The sequence below is a fragment of the Apteryx mantelli genome, chromosome 1 (assembly GCF_036417845.1).
Source record: "Apteryx mantelli isolate bAptMan1 chromosome 1, bAptMan1.hap1, whole genome shotgun sequence".
Classification (NCBI taxonomy): Eukaryota; Metazoa; Chordata; class Aves; order Apterygiformes; family Apterygidae; genus Apteryx; species Apteryx mantelli.
In genome coordinates this window covers 197241765-197258561 of record NC_089978.1, presented here as the reverse complement: position 1 = coordinate 197258561, position 16797 = coordinate 197241765, and the positions used below count along the sequence as shown (strand labels likewise).

Here is a 16797-nt window from a genome sequence, read left to right as displayed (position 1 = left end):
AGAGTGGCATCTGGTGAATGGGAAAATGAAATATTTAAATGGAACTACACAAATCTGGAATAAGTCTAAAATATCACTAAATAGAATAAGACCCATCCTATTTGTAAAAAGGATCTGCTTGATGAACGATGTAGGAACATTTGTGCAGCCTGTCGAAGAATGACTCTATGTATCTGGTCACAAATTTAATGGATGAAAATAATATCCAAATATAAAATTCCCATAGGGTCTAATTCTGTACTATCAAAATCAGTGAGGGTTTACCATTGGCTTCAATGTTGTGTCTGTAAACATTTCAGGATATCATCACTGACTGGACTTAGATTCATATTTCTACTTGAATTTTTAAGATGGGCTGAGCATTTGAAATGGCATTAGACTTATAAATTAAAAGCTGTCTACTTTAAAACAAAATTGGATTTTGCTAACAAGCCCCCCTCCCCAAAAGAAGTCTTTTTGTGTAAAACGCATGGGTTGATCCAATTCTTACCTTCTGTAATAATTTAAGCTTTTTAAGAGCCACTTTGATAGATTCGCACTTTCTTGTAATTGTTAATTGCACCCAAAATATAGATATACTTGTCTGAACACACAAAAAAAAATTATTTCAAAATATATGCTTGGTTTATTTGTCATGACGAGCATTATCATATAGATTATACTTTTGCTGGGTCTGTTGTGAAAAACTTAGAGTGTAAACAGAGATATGACTCTAATTTTATTAACACTATATATATGAGATTTTTTTAATACATGTAATTGATTACCACTGTAAGAAATAAAGAATTGTTTAGGAGAACAGTGTCAACTCATCAATGTCTAACCATTGAGATGTTATATGTTTTCCAACTTATTTTAAGGCTTTAATTTCTGGAAAACTGTGTGTAAGTTTACCGTAAATATGTAATGTACTTAGAGTGATCATCCTGAAAAGGTCAGCGCTGGCAAACAGGTCACCTCCTTCTCCTGTACAAGGTGGCACCTGTTAGCAGATGTTGACTTTGGCCCTGATCCCCCCATCTCTTATGTGTGCGCTTGTGTCGTATGACTAGTCCTGTTGACTTCCCAGAGATGGCTCATGTATGTAAGTGTCCTTGGGGCTGTGGCCTCAGTCAGGGTAAAGAGTCAACAAGCAGTCTAGTAGATGTTACTGCTAAGGCACTCATACAACTTTCTTCCGATTACAGAAAGACTGAACATCTTCTATGAGCAGTATAAACGTTTAAGCACTCCAGATTTCTGTAGCTGCTTTTGGCTTTTATATTTCAGAAGTTCAGATATAAGCCATTAACTCTATTGGCCTGTCATGACGCAGACTGATTTTTTTTTTCTGACAAAAAAAAGGCTTGCATTTTGTCTCTAATGTGAATTAAATGCTGATAGTGTTCTCATATCACAGCCATTATTTTCTTTTTCCATTAGTAGAAAGGGATGGATGATGTAAGTTCAGTGATATATTTGAGTTTTTTTGAGGTAATAATTACTCTCCAAAGATTACTATGTCATGTACTTCATTACATGCTTAAATGTGGATACGAAGTACTCATTTGATTAATTTCTGTTTGTCAGCATGTCCACTACTACATTTTTTGCAAATGCTTCATTCAGCCACGTGCAATTATATAGGATTTCTGACCTTTTACAAAAATTGTGTTAAAAATGTGTAAGTGCTTCTCCTTGGCAAATAAGTTAATTTTCATCTAGTGTTACACAACTAAAGCAACAGATATCTTAAATATGAGTTTTCTCTAGTAGCAACTTAAATATGAGTTTTCTCTAGTAGCAACTCTAGTAGTTTTCTCTAATAGCTGTCCATATCTACCTCAAAAGCAACATTATTGTAGTGTTTAGTAATTAACAATGTTTTACTAAAAAACTTCAATCATGATTTAAAATTTTTCTCATTCTTACATTGCTGCCTGTCATGTTAATTTTATAAGTAATCTTCACTTTCATTTTTATGTAATCATTTGCAAGTGTGTGATTTGACAGAAAGTCTACTTTTTGATCCAGATTGTATGCCAAGGCAACTTCAGCAAGTTCAGGCTAGGTAGAATTGGTTAAAGGCCACATTTTAATCAAAAGCTGTGTTTGTATTAAACTCAGAAACATGAGAGGACCGTGCCTAATTACTTAAAAGCGACTCAACAAAAAAATGGATTGTAGCTTGTTGATCTTCTTATTTTGTTGATAACTCAGAATAATCTTCAAGAAATATGTGGGCTTCTTTCTCAGATTCTTGAAATTTGATCACAGTGCAAAATTGTCATTTGGCACAAACCCAGAAACACACATCTTTGCATGATGCACCTGGACATATGTGGCAGGTCTGGTAGAATCAGCTAATTAACAACACAGGCTTAAACAGGCACCTCATCTGGCAGTGTAGTTAGTTGCCTGATGGTGCTCAGCAGGATTTGGTAGTGCTTTTTATTTTTCTATCCTAATGGTCTGCTGCCCACCTAATTTTGCCTTATTGTCAGCCACTACTTACCGCAGCTTGAGGCCCTCCCAGGAGGCTAAATTATTATCAAAGGATTAGGGAGATGTAGCCTTGCAGCTCTGACATTTCTGATTACTTGTCTATGCCAGAACACTAATTAGCTGTGACTAATTAAGAAAAATGTTCCTGCCATAGAAAACCATTTAAAAGAACTGAGAAGTAGAAAAGCAATTGAAAAGCTGAGCAGTGCTCAGATTTGCCGATGCTCTTTAGATTTTCACCGAAGTCTTAACTCACCTTTAATTATGTCTAATATTTTTATATGGAAAATAAAAAACTCTTCATAGGAGAACCAGTCTGAAGTTTTATCTTGATCTGGAGACATTCTTGTCATTTTAAACAATTTGTAGTGCTTTTTTGGTAAAAGACAGAATTTTATAAAAGATCTGTAGGCACAGTCACCAAATGTGGGGTGCAAAAGTGAATTATATATTTCTTATACTCTTCTTAAAGAATAAGATGCAAGCAACTTCCTGTAAATTTGCTATTTGTAATTTCACTAAATTATTCCTATGTTTTTCAAGTAGATTCACGTCATTTTTAGATAGAAATCTCTATAAAAGAAAAACAGTTCATTTAAAAGCTGAAAAATGTAATCCCCATCTGATTTCATAAAGTATGCAAGTTTGCTTTGATTTTTTTTTTTCCAAACTATACTGAGAAAAGGAGTGCCCACTCTAGGAAGGTACTGATTATGCTGCTATCAATCCAGCAAAGCTCACTACTGTTGAAATCAATAGGACCACAACACACTTAAAGCTAAGCATGTGCTTCAGAGTTTGCTGCTTCAGGATCAGAATATTCAGCACTTTGTAAGCTTTTTTACAGCAGAGCTGAGAGTGTTTTCTCTAGAGGAAACCTTGACACAATGCCTGGTATTGATATGTTCCTAAAGTTTCCCTTCTTCTTCATTTTTATGCCATTTTTAATCTTTGAATTTCCATCTTGTCGGGTATCATACTGCCTGAAAGATATAAAAATGTTTTTTCTCTAAGACATTGTGTATCCCGTAGTCCAATCTGCTTTTTGTTTTCGGGAAATGGATGTCTGCTGTCTTTTTCACATGACTGTAATCATATTATTTAAACTTTCCTAGCAGGAGAGTGAGAATATATGAAATAGGTATTCTGATACCTTGCTAATAGAGCTATTGGGGCTCTTTGGATACAAAAGGGAAAAAATCTTTTTCAGAATGCTAAATCACATATCCTGATATTCAGAAATTCTTACATAGTCCTAGTACCTAATTTTCCAGAATTGTATGAAAAGCTCATCTTTTTTGAAAAAAATAGAACAATTTATAAATTGCTATAAAAAGCCACTTAAAACGTAAATCCTGAGGGGGGGGGGGGAAAGGAAGACAAATTGAAAAGAACTCCAAACTCAAGATTTTGAAGCCAATCCCATATTTTTTCTGAGAGACTTTTATCATACAGGGGAATGAGACTTGGAGGTTTTTTGCTTCTTTTTTTTTGGCAGGGGGATTAATAATATTTGGGGGTTCCAGTACAGTTTCCAAGTAGTCGTTTCTGGTCTATACTATTTGTTCATTTATTTAACTTAGTTAAATGCATCTATCCATCACTCACAGCATCCATTCACTAAAAACAATAACAAATTTTATCAAATAAAAGAGAACTCCTTCCAACATCCAGGCACAATTTAGCCCTTTAACCTTTTTATCCTGCTAGGCACAAAGTAGCAGCAGCTCATTCCAGGCACTGCACTTTTTTTATCTAGATGGCTTGAAATGTGTCTAGCAACTTAATGGAATCAATTGAGCATGGACACCTATAAAAATATAAAATAGCCCCAAAACTTTAGGTGAGTATGTCAGCAGTTAACTGTGGCTGCAGCTTTCACATTCTATGCAGTCAAGAAAAATCAATAGGGATTGTACCATTTATATTGTCTTATCTAATGTTTGTTCACCATGAAGTGCCAGGCACAAGCACCATCTAGGGAATATTGATTTCTTGATGTACTGTAATTCACACATGTATAAACAGCAGGAGAGCCTTGTGGTTTCTGAAACCTTACCTTGAAGGCTTGATGTTTTTATTTGTATTTCATTTGGGTCAAGCTCAGTTTAAAGAACAAAATCAAGCAAAACTGTGTAAATATTCACAAGTATGCACACAACAACATTATTGACCAGTTACAAGAAAAGTAATGCTGGAAAGTGTAAGAATACTCAAGTTTTATGATAATTAGTTTGGAGTAACAGAAACAGGTTGGTATGTTCAAAATAATACCATGTGAGGAAGCTGCAGGGTGCTCTAAAACCACTGACAAAGTTAGAGAGTCGCCAGTGGAAACACCTGCTTATAGCCTCAGCCTGTTCCAGCAAGCAGTATTGAAGCTTTAGCATAGATTTAAACATGCAAAAATGTTGGCCTATATATAGATTATTTCCCTTAAGTATTTTCAAGTGTTTTGTCATGTATTTCCCTATTTTACACAGCAGTGACTATCCTTCATGCTGCACTGTACTCAAAGTGTTTGTGATGTGCCAAACAAACAGTCCAAATAATAGTGAATAGAAAAATCTTCTCAAAAAAACCCCAAAACTGAAAAATCTGCATAGCTGGAAGAGTGCAAATGTGCAATAGGGTCAGAGATGGAAAGGAGCAAATGAAACACCTGCCTAATCCGAGGGCACTTTCTCCAGAGAGAAGAGGGGAGGAGAGAAGAAAGGAGAGGGAGGGAGGAGGCTGGCCCTCTGCTCGGCGTTCGCACTGCTCGGTGTGGTGCCCAGTCGATGCTGCATGGGAGAGGAGTGGCCACACCACTGTGCAGCTCCCTATCAACATCACAGCTGCATCCAGCCCTGTCATATGCCACTGCGATAACATCCAGAGCAAACAGGTGATGAAGCAAGATTGCTGAGGTGGAAAGAAATAAGCTATGTGTAAATATTCACACAGAGGAACCAGTAATATGCTAAATAGTCTAATTAAAACATATTTGACCTCACTCCACATGGAGCTTGGAGTCTAAATAGAGGACTCCAGGACAAGAGTACAAAAGTGAGTGGGTACCTAAAAATTACATCACAGTCTTTGGCCCAGGTTTGTTTCCCCTTGCTTTTAGTACTTGGTACTGAGATTAAGAGTATACTTACCTTGCCAGAGAGACACAGCCCAGAGGAGGACCCTGCATCTCTAAATTTTTGCTTTGCTGAGAGTTCTCTCCAGCGACTCCCCAGGGAACCCAGGATGACTGGGCAAAAGCAGGCTTTGGTGTCTCAGTTACATGCCTTACAGGCAAAGTGAACCTGGACCTTTAATCTTGCTAACACTATGTATGCACTTATCCTTAAGTGGCCAGGAAGACTCCTTAGCATGTGTACAGCTAGGCACATTTGGAGGGTCTGTAAAGCTAGAGCTTGTGATAGCAAGAGGCTAGCATTATAACAAATAGCAACTTGGTCACTGTGCATTATGTTCATTTGTTTATTTTGAAGATCCAAGCTGGCTTTCATTTCAAGGTCACTCAAGTGATGTTCCCCATTCTGTGCCTCAGAGAATGTTTGCAGATACACCAAAATCACAACTCAACACACAGCATAGCAAGACCAACAGTGTTTGCTCCAGAGAGTTTTAGCACTAGAATAACCTATGGAAGTACTGTTCACAGATGCATTGCTTTTCCAGAATGGAGTAGGGAAACTGTTTGTGCTGTTAGTCTCTCACGGTCATGAGCATTATGTTAGTACCTAGTATTTAAAATCAGAACAGCAACATTACAGATGTCCAGATATGGAAGGAAGTTATGCATGTCTAATTTTACAAACTTCCAGCTTCCCAGTGCACCTACCATATGTGAAGAAGCCAGAAAAAAAATGGAGGTCACAAACACTGTGATTATAAAGTAGCATAAATATTGTAAATTAATGTTTAGCAATCTAGTATACAATGTGGGGAGAGATAGGTACTGTATAGTTTGTATGAAAAGTGCGTATTTATTTGTGCATTGGCAGTAGTTCCACAGCAACTAGCCAGCTTCTAATTATAAGACTATTTTAAAGGACAAAAAATTGACTTTCCTCATAAAAGATAAGTTTTTCAGATACGTTAGATGTTCTTTGTTATTTCAGAACAATATCCTTTTTTTCTAAGAAGTTTCAAAGATGTTTAGCTTTTAAATGAGCCCTGTTCTCCCTTTGCTTTTCATTAATGATATTCTGAAAATTAGCCTGCCTAATTTGTCTCCATGTATCACTGAAATATCTCATTCAACAACTGTTCACTTGTCTGTTGTCATGAGTCCTGCTGAACGAGGTCTTTCTGTCAGGGTTTGAGCTCTTTTCCATTTTCTCCTAATTGCTTTGGGTGTTAGAGTGACAGTGGGAATCCCTCATTCAAATAGGCAGGGAAGAGACTGACTAGAGACTAAAGTGTTGGTTTCATCAAGAAGTCATTCTTAAGAAAAACAAAATGTTTTTGAGCTCCCTGAGAGGTTCGTTTGAGTAATGGCACACAAAAGGCAGAGGGAAACCCGAAGAAGACTCCCACTGGAAGGAAGAAAACCCTTCTTCCTTGGCTATGCAAAGATGCAAAAGGCAAATTAATAAACCTGATACAACTTAAAAAAAAATTTTTTTGTACACAAGGAGCTGCTTGTCATCCTGATGTTGCCAAGCTAAAGAAATCTTTATCCTGATCCCTTTGGCCCAGAATAGTGAGTGCTGAAGCATGCCATAGTCTGCAGTGTCTTGCTCACTTCTCCATTCCTGTTGCACGCAGATATAATTCAGGCTGTGAAAATTTTTGCACTTATTTTTTTCCAAAGTTCAAAACTGGGTTTAGCATTTCAGCCCTACAGAAGGAAGCAAAGGTAGGAGATGTATTGCAGACAGATACTTTGAGGAGGGGTGCAGAGTATTAGACACATAGTACACAGATGGGGGAAGAGATGGGACAGGGGCTCTGAGCGAAGGGGGAGTTTGTGAGGGAACAAGGGACATGAGCCTGTTAGCGCAGAAGTGAGAGAGGTAGTAATGGGGGACTTTTGAAGAGGTACTTGAGTGAAACTGGGAAGGAACTGAGGAGAAGTGGGGGAGTATAGGTAAATAGAGTTTATTCATATTACTTTTCATATTGATTTAACCATTTGCATTTTCCAGGTCAAAGGCTTTAAACATATAATTTCCAGTGTAGGGAAAAGGCTTCCTTTGTTTGTACTACCCACTAATCCCATGGTTCTTGCAAAGCTAATTCCATGGATGTTTCACTCGTGCTTAGTTTAATCTTCATTTCTTTCTTCTTCTTTTTTTTTTTTTGGTGAAATTCTGAGACAAAAACAGACAATTGCAAGAGGAATTAAAGTATGTTTCAGTGACATCATGGTGACAGCCTAAATCAATATTATTCTTCTTGAAATTTGTGAACATTTAAAAAAAATGCAAAAGTAAGCCCCCAAACCTTCCAGGGCTGATGTCTGCAAAGTATATACAAACCTTCCTTGATTCATCTCTCTGATTTAGGCACCTTGACATTAATTTTGATTCCCAAAAGTATCAGAGAGAAGAAGTCAAATCAGCAAAGCATCTGTGATCATAAAATCTTCTCCTAATGAAACAGTATCACTTATCTTTAAACCTTACTTACTGCCAAACAAAATCTGCATGTTCTTTGATATGGGAAATAATTTATGCCATTAAAAGTTGTAGGATCAACCTACAGTTGTGTCAGGCGGAAAAAGAAAAAAAAAACTTTCTGAAAATTTAAATTATGAATTAAAATATTTTATGACATTTCTGCTACATTTTTCTACATTTATTACTATATCATATAAAAAATTTAAAAACTGATAATGATGATGCGAATTTTCATTTCAGACCATTGCCTTTAAGAAAATATTTTAAGCTTGCTTAGTTCAATAAGCAAAGTCAAATATTTTATTTCCAGCAGTGTTTCCATTAAATCACCAATGAAGTTTAAGACTGGGAATGAATGGGGTTACACAGTGAATTGAAAGATAGTATGGCAATGAATTATGGAACGTGTCCCATCGAAATCCATAGCCACACAGCAAATAATATGTCAGGCTTTTTAAATGCCTGTAAAACTTTCATACTGGAAACTATGCTGTTATCAGATGAAAGCTAAAATCCATTAAAACATCCTTTCAGTTTAATATTTGTATTGCTTGTATTTTGTATGTTGAAAATAATAATACAAGTCATATGCCTTAGTGTAGTAAGTATACAGGAAGTGAACATGTAGGTCAAACCTAGCTAAACATATTAAATTGCAGCAATATTAGCCTGTGTATGGTGAGAGTCCAAACTGTTATGGGGAGAGACAATCTGTCACAGAAGGGCAGTGGCTGTCACCATGAAACGATGTGGAGCTGATAGTGGGAAGGGAAAGCTCTTGCACAAGAGCTTCTTCTGTTCTGAGGTTTCCCCGGCTTCTCTTCCTTCGTTTTCCTGGTCATTGAAACAATTAACTGGAAGAGCAATTGGAAGTGTCTCACAGACAGGGCCACGTCTCTGACCAGTGCAACCCAGAAAAGTTTCTGGGGAGAGAATTTGTTCCCTCCCTGGGGAGTGAGGATACATCCGGGAGTGCTGGGAGGGCACTGAGTCACTGCTGAACGCGTTCTGGTGTCTCTCCAGAAGAAGAAATGGGCTATTTTCACCAGTTAATAAATGACCTGTTTGGGGAATCAGTACTGATAGGGTAGGAAGAGAGTAAAAACAAAATTTCTAGATGCTGATACATGAAATTTGCTACCTATGTCTACCTACAGTTTCCTCAGCCATTAAAGGTTTCTCTCAGCAAAAACATAAGGATTTCTGACTGTTCTTCTTCTTCCTTGATTTTTTATTTTGATGTTACTGTACATATTTAAAAAAACGCTGTCCTTTTTGCAGACCACTCTCTGATGTGTGACAAAATTGTTGGTGGCCTGCAGGTTGAGAAATCCTTCCCCATCTTTTTTTTTTTTTTTTTTTTAAGACTTATCAAGCCTTTCCAGCCTACAGAAAAGTTCATGATCTCCAGATGCTCAGGACCTGTCGAAATTCTGAATTATACCTAAACACGAAAATATAGTTATAACTCCTAAACCTCCAAGTGTTTTTAAAGGCACTATGAGTAACGTTTGGTTCCCTAATTATCATTCATGATCAGTAAAGGAAATCATTATGATTGTTCCTATTTTACAAAGAGGGAAATAAATTATGAAACTTTTTTTTCTAACTTTTGCTATTTGCATTTGTAAGGAATAACTTCTTTATTCTTTCATTATTTAACTTTTTTTTTTTTGAAATGTTCTAAAAGTTCCATGGCATACTACTAATGATTGCTATCTAAATTTTAGAACAATGTTATAGCATTGTCTCTTAATACATATTAGACATTTTGACACTTAATCTTTAACATGCTCAAGATATTTAGCATTTTAGCTTTTACTGCCTTTGATGTACAATCTTTTCAATGAAAGGAATCCTTTTTGGTATTGTTCCTTGTAGGAAAAGTAGAGTTGGACAAGTAAAAACATCCTACGTTGCTTGAGCAGCTCGGTTCCTAAGCAATAGTGAGAGACAGGCTTCAGTAGGAAGATAAAAATGTGTTTCCAAGAAAAGCTGTTCCCCCTGCCATAATCAGCAGAAAAGGCATTTTGACACTGCCCATTTAGCCAGAGCAGTGAAGATTTGGAAACTCTATGGGTTCTTGTGAATCAGATGTTAGGAATATCAGAATAAAGCATTGTGTATTAGTATGTATTGAGTCCCCCTTCCAGGTGGCAATCAGCTGCACCTTTTTATAAAACTTCAAAAGTAAATCTGAAGTGCTTGCTTTCAGCAGATAAGTGTTATATTTAATTGACTCATTCTCCAAACGTTATAGATTAGCCCCCCCTCCCAAAAAAAGATGGTGAATATTTAATATATTTGTTTTGTGTTTCCAGTGGTCAACAGAATAATGAAATTCCTTAACTACTTCTCTTTAACTTGCATGAAGAAAGCCCGGTATGTTGCTAAATCGCTTTTCACTGGCCCTGCCGAGAAACAACTTTAATCCTTGTTAGAAAATTGCAGAGTCTGGGCCTGACAAAGAGCTCACGCTTGGCTCATTGTGAGCGCTGGGAGCGGGGCGAGGGGAGCCCTTTACAGCTGCGTGCCTCCAGCCCGCCTCAGCTGGACTATTTAGGCGAGGAGGTTTGTCAATTCCTCCCGACAAAGGAGAGTTTTTCAGTGCCTGTAGCCGCCAGCCCCGGTGGGGATCAATGCTAGCCATTCAAGCTGCACCCTCTTTCATTGCTTTGGTTTGTTAATTTAAGACTAAAGGTCCACTGAGGGGGTTTAGGGTGTTTAAGAAAACTGATGAACTGTTTAAGAAATCTGATGAACTGAGAGCGTTTATAGCCCTGGTGTGGCAACTATTGGCACCGAGGGAGCTGTGTCCTTGTTGACCCTCTTGTTATTAAAAATGCACAAGTGCTGCGCTTCTCAATATTTCAGCACTCTTTCATTGTCAATACCACCTTCTGAGCCCTTCAGCTTGTTGCTTGCTCTAAAGATCTTCTTAGATTGGGTTTGAAAACTTCACCTTAAACACTAGATTAGACTGATGTTCTGTTTTCCGTGCTCCTGTTGATTTGTTGAACCTTCCCAGGGCCAGAAAGCAAGTAGCAGCTTGATGGGGAGACGGGCTGCTAATATGATTTACCAGTCTACAGTCATGCACAATAAGTGTGAATAAATACAGGGGTCTAACAGAGTCAACCCTGGCCTTTCCTTTTCTCTTATTTTTTACCTTAAAAGAGGTATTTCAGGAAAATGAAGTGAGTAATGCATGCCCTTACAGGAGCTGGATGAGCTATGAATAAGAGAAGGGGGGACAGGGAGGCAAACATATTTTTGTTAAAGTGGTTGGCTGCTGTTATGTGCTGATGTGAAAAAATATTTAATATACACTCACTGCTTTAGTCTGGCATAGAGGACAACAAAGAATAAGCCACTAATGCCTTATCATTGACATCTGCAAGAGTTGTATTGTCCTTCCAGTGCTATTGATAGAAGAGGAAAACTGATTTTTTTTTTATATAAAACAGAAGGATTTTTTTATTCATTTAAAAACTTTGAAATCTAAGGGCCATTATCTAATTGCTGAAGCTCGTGAGTTTGCAATAAATTTCCATATGTCACAGTAGATGCATGTCTCCCTCTATAACATGCTCTTGACGGTCAAAATGTGTGGCCTTGGATTCCACCTCTAAGAGGCATTTGCAGTACTGTGCATTTTAACAGATTCCAAAAAAAGTAATAGGGAAATATTTATATTTCACCTTATGTAGTTCAGAAGGTTAATGTTTATGCAGAATCAGTCCTTATTAAGTGCTCATAACTGGTAGGCGTAAGGCCAATAGTAAAAAGGAATTCTATCCACAAGTGCCTCCGCGAATACTCTAAAAATATATTTGATGTGATTTGTTATTAAAAATACTGTGATAATTCTTCAGAATAAGGATTTTTTAAATATAATACCAGCTATATTTTTTCTGAACAATGTATTTTAATGCAGTACATTGTATCATTTTTTGATCACTGAATTATATATTTTTATTGAAAGGTTAGCATATTAAAAATAGACAAAAAAAACTGTTACATTGTTTTCATTCACAAATTGGAGAAGCAAAATTAATTCTCTTTACTTCAGTTTCTTAGCTTTGTTCTCAATGCATTTAAGTATACCACAGATATATGGAGTGCCTAATTTGAACTGCATCCATTTTCGTTTTCTGAGTTTTTTAAGACACGTGCTTTGCCAGAAAAAATAGGACTAGGTCTACTCTCAGTAATCCTTCTGCACCATTCAGTGGTGTTGCATGGGGCAATCAGTCACAGAAATTTCAATCAATCATATTTGTAGTTTTTTCATGTGAGCAAGTTTGAGCCCCTTCTGATTTCTACCAGTTGTTTGATATATAAGAAATACATTGTAAATGTGTTGTTGATTTTTTTATGACAATTGTGAGATTTGAGAAAATTCCTCTAATAAAATCATGTTCTTTATCTTAATTGTGTTAAAGATTAAAAACTGTAGTCTGAGTGATAATATAGTAATTCAGCTCATCTTATTGCAAATAACAAAACATATTCTGGGCAGAATGATTTGTATATGAATTTTTGATGATTATTAGATTAATAATGTTCCCCAAGTAAATAAGTTTATCTATTTTATTTATTTATCTATTTTATTTTGTATACATACAATACATACAATAGCTGTCATATAGAGTTACAGCTGCAACTTAGTAACAACTCTTGCGCATTAAAGATATTTTACAGGTACTTGTACTTTTATGTACTTGTAATGTATACAAAACTAACATGCATGTAAAGGGTGTAATAGTGTAAATCCTGTAAGAATGTCCTTCAGTGATATAAAACAGTATTTTATGGATACAAAAAACAGTATTTTATGGATACAAAATCAGTCACACATTTTATTGAACAAATCAAGTTATTTTTATGAAAAAGGTTGTGGTGTTTTTGTTCACTTCTGTAAAATAATAAATTAATAGGAGTAACATTAATAAAACGTGCAACTAATTTATTTCCAGTGATTTATAATTCAAATGTATTTTAACATGTTAAAAAAGAGACTCTCAATAAATAGAAGTCAATATTATATGAAAATCTTATTCTTATTTCAGATATCTCTTGCGACTGAGAGTTACAATGAGATAAGTCTTAATTTGCTGTAAGGAAAAAGTATTTAAACATATTTTCTGTGTGTATGCAAAGCTTGTTCCAGAAAGCTTACATTTCGATTAAAGAATTCTGATTTTATCTTTAGTTACATCCCGTAACTAGTAATTTGTCTTCATTTTTTTAATATATATTTTATTTTTCTCATTAATATAGAGATTGCTAATGAGGCATGCAATAGCCTTCCTTTGAATTACTTCACAGTGTATACATTGTATAACATGCTGCATTTAAAATATGCACAGTGTTTCTTCTCTTTGCATATCAGTGTATTTTGTAAAGACACAGGAAATTACATTAGAAAAGAATTTAAGCCTCTTCCCTGTGGGGAAAGAGACTAGAAACACAGCTAAGACAGAAACTCTCTTAATCTCTTACTGCTAAAATGAAAAAAAATCCCTTCCTTTTTATAGTTTGACTAAATGGTACCTGGTTAGTATTTTACGTTGGGGGGGTGGGGGGTGGGGAATGCTACAACTGTGTTTAGCAAAATCTCTTTTAATCCAGTTAATGTGAAAGAACTATTATAGCAGCTATTTGGATCTGGGCTTCTTTTTTTTTTTTTTTTTTTTTTTTTTTTTACGGTAACATGGACACCAACAGCAGAGAGCTTAGTCTTACCAGGTACATTTGTAAAGCTTTGGGTGAAAACATACACATGCCTAAAACACAAAAAGGAAATAACGTAGGCTGTAATTATAATTAGTAATTAAAGCAAAATCTTAAAATGTTTGTTTTGGGAGGGGTCGCTTTCAGTTTTGGTCATACTTAAATACAGTTTGGCTGGATTTTTGATGTTTTGCCTTAATAAAGAAGTGATTTAGAAGAAAGAAGTATGATAGATTCCTTATTTTGTTTGATGTTGTTTTTCCGTTTGGTTTGGAAAATCTAGGTATTGCAAAATTTCTCTAAAGATAACCTACCTGATTTTTCCCCTGCTGTTTTAGCTGTCAATTCTTTCATGTAAGTGTATTTAATATCCACTCTTACTGACAGACAGCAAAGTGCATAACACTATTTTGCATGAAAATGTTGTAACTGAAAGAAACAATAGCAGTTGCTAATTCATGTAAAGAACAGTCTAGCTCAAGTTATTTGATTTCCTACTGACCCATGCAATTCTCTTAACAGGAAATTATATCATTGTTGACTTCAAGTGCTGATCTGTGACCATTTCGAAGTGTTTCATTACCTCTCATTACCAAATCTGTTAAATGAATACTGCAGGGGGGTTGTTTGTGATTTTTTTTTTTATCCTTCTTTTCAGCAATGGTATAGCAGCTCCATGAAAGTCATATGCATGTGGTTGGCTGATAGATTAGACCTTCAGCTTCACATCTACCAGCTGAAGACTCTCATCAAGATAGTGAAGGTAAACAAAACATATTTGAATTAGATTGCATAGTAAAGAGACAAAAGTGATGAAGTGTTAGCATGGATAAGCATAGATCACCCTAAAAGCTAAAAAAGGTGAAATAAAATTGCTGACTTGTGTAGGTTTTTTTACACATTTGTTGCAAATTTGAGGGAAAAAATCATTAAAACCTCTAATGTTAATTTTTGTACACTGGTAGTTATCATACGTTATTCATCCTTGGCCTCAGTGACAGTTACATGAGCTAAAGTCTTGAAACTCAAATTATTCCAAGGAATTCAAACAGATTCCTGCTAGCTGTACAGCAATGCTATACATTATTTATAAGAAATTAGGTTGTCATATTCCTGAATTTTGTTTTAGCTTAATAATCACAATAGCATTCTTTCTGCTTTTTTCTGCACCTCTCCAAAAAGTAGAAGGTAACTATTTTTTCTCTTTTCTAGGATCATATGATTACTAGGTTCAATTGGAAAACAATATGCAATATATTGTATAAAATCTTTCATACTCTGGGATCAGTGTCAATACAAATAAGGATATCAGTCCCTCCAGTCTGGTCTTCAGTTATTTACACTGGCCAATATCAAATTTTTCTAAGGAAAGTGCAAAACACCTTGCAGTAAGCAATTATGAGTTAACATACCATAAAGGAAAGCTTTTTCCTAACTCCTTTTTAGAGGTTAGTTAACACCCTTATGCAAGAGACTGGGAGCCATTTCAGAATCTTTCCTTTTAATTCTGTCTTGTTTAGTTCTGAACATTCTTGTTATATGTGTAAAGGTGCAATAAGAACCTGATGTCAATGATGACCCTATTGTCTCCAAAGTATTTTTTCATGAAGTTCACGTGAGACTATAAAATGAGAAGAATTTTCACTTGAGGGCACGAGGATTACAACTGGAACTTTCAGCATTCACTACATTAAAAAAAAAAAAAAAAAAAGGAAAAGAAAGAGAGAGAGAAGGAGAGAAAGAGAGAGAGAGGGAGAGAGAGAGATTTAAGAACAGTCATAATAATCATGTTATCAAGGTTCTCTGAGCTATCCAAGCTTAGCTTTGCTATTTTCAACCTTAACAACTCATTTCGCTGGGAGTAGGATTTGGCTCTTCATTTCATTTTGTGTCAAGATGGCAAAAGCAGTTTGCTGTTTGTGGTTGAAATGAATGGCTCTTGTGCAAGACTTAAAGCTCTTCTCAAGTGAAGGTAGTTGTCTTCCTCTGGGGAAAAAGATGTTATAGGACCCCAAAACCATGCCCAATGAGATCTAAGAATGGGCAGACTAACTTATTCCAGTTAAATATCACCCTGAAGATTAAAGAAAAAGTCTCTTTTCAAAGTGATTATGAATTACAAAGTCCAGTGAATCAGCAGCACTGCCAACCTTAATTCTGCAGCTTGGCACAATGATTAGCTTTGTTTAAAAGAAGCATGCTCCCAGTGGTGATGGGAATGCACCAGCTATATCGGCAGCCTTTTTATGCCTATACATGTGGTTTGCTTTGCACATAAATTCTAGGAGTGTTTGCAAGTTATTCCATAGCACCTTTTATGAATACAGAAATTTGAAGAAAATGGTGTCAGTCATAGAGCTTCTAGTCAATGTACTGGAAGACAGAAAACCTTGAATACCTGTGTTTTGGCTGATGCAGAAGGCAGAACCAGTAAAACAGTAACTCAGGAAAAAAGAAGGCATCTGGGAAATTAAGAAGCAATGGTTAACGAAGAATACTATAAAAAGCTTTCACTGCAGCAGCCTAGTTGGAGTAGGATTCATGGGGAGACACCATTCCTCCAAACTATGGAGAGAAAGGAGGTGCTTCTCTTCTTGCCTTTGGAAAGTTTGGGAGGCTGTGTTGCCTATCATCTTCTTTACATATGCTGTGAATTAATGTATTTGAGAGGAAGGTATGGAGAATTTTGGAAATATTCTGAAAAAGAAGTAGGAGGCAATTTTTAAAGGCTAAGGAATGAGTAAGAAATAGGTGATTCTTTCATGTATGGACACAACAAAGGCATTTTGAAGAAAGGCCAGAAGAAGAAAACATTGCTTTTTCCATTTGAAGCTGAGATTCAGGGATGGTGGCATAAAGGTATCATTAGATGTCTGAGACACATGCAGAGAGCCATGACTAAAGAAAGGTCAAGGGCCAAGAGGAAAGTTAGGGAGAAATGAGAAATTAAGCTTGG

The 16797-nt window shown here is 36.0% G+C and overlaps 1 protein-coding gene across 1 annotated transcript in view; it reads left to right on the top strand.

The window, feature by feature from the left end:
• CADPS2 (calcium dependent secretion activator 2) overlaps positions 1-16797 on the top strand; it is a 337763-nt gene that overhangs the window by 318820 nt on the left and 2146 nt on the right. The window contains exon 31 of the mRNA XM_067289963.1: positions 14500-14604. Coding sequence (XP_067146064.1) covers positions 14500-14604 — 105 coding nt within the window. The remainder of the gene's footprint in view (positions 1-14499; positions 14605-16797) is intronic.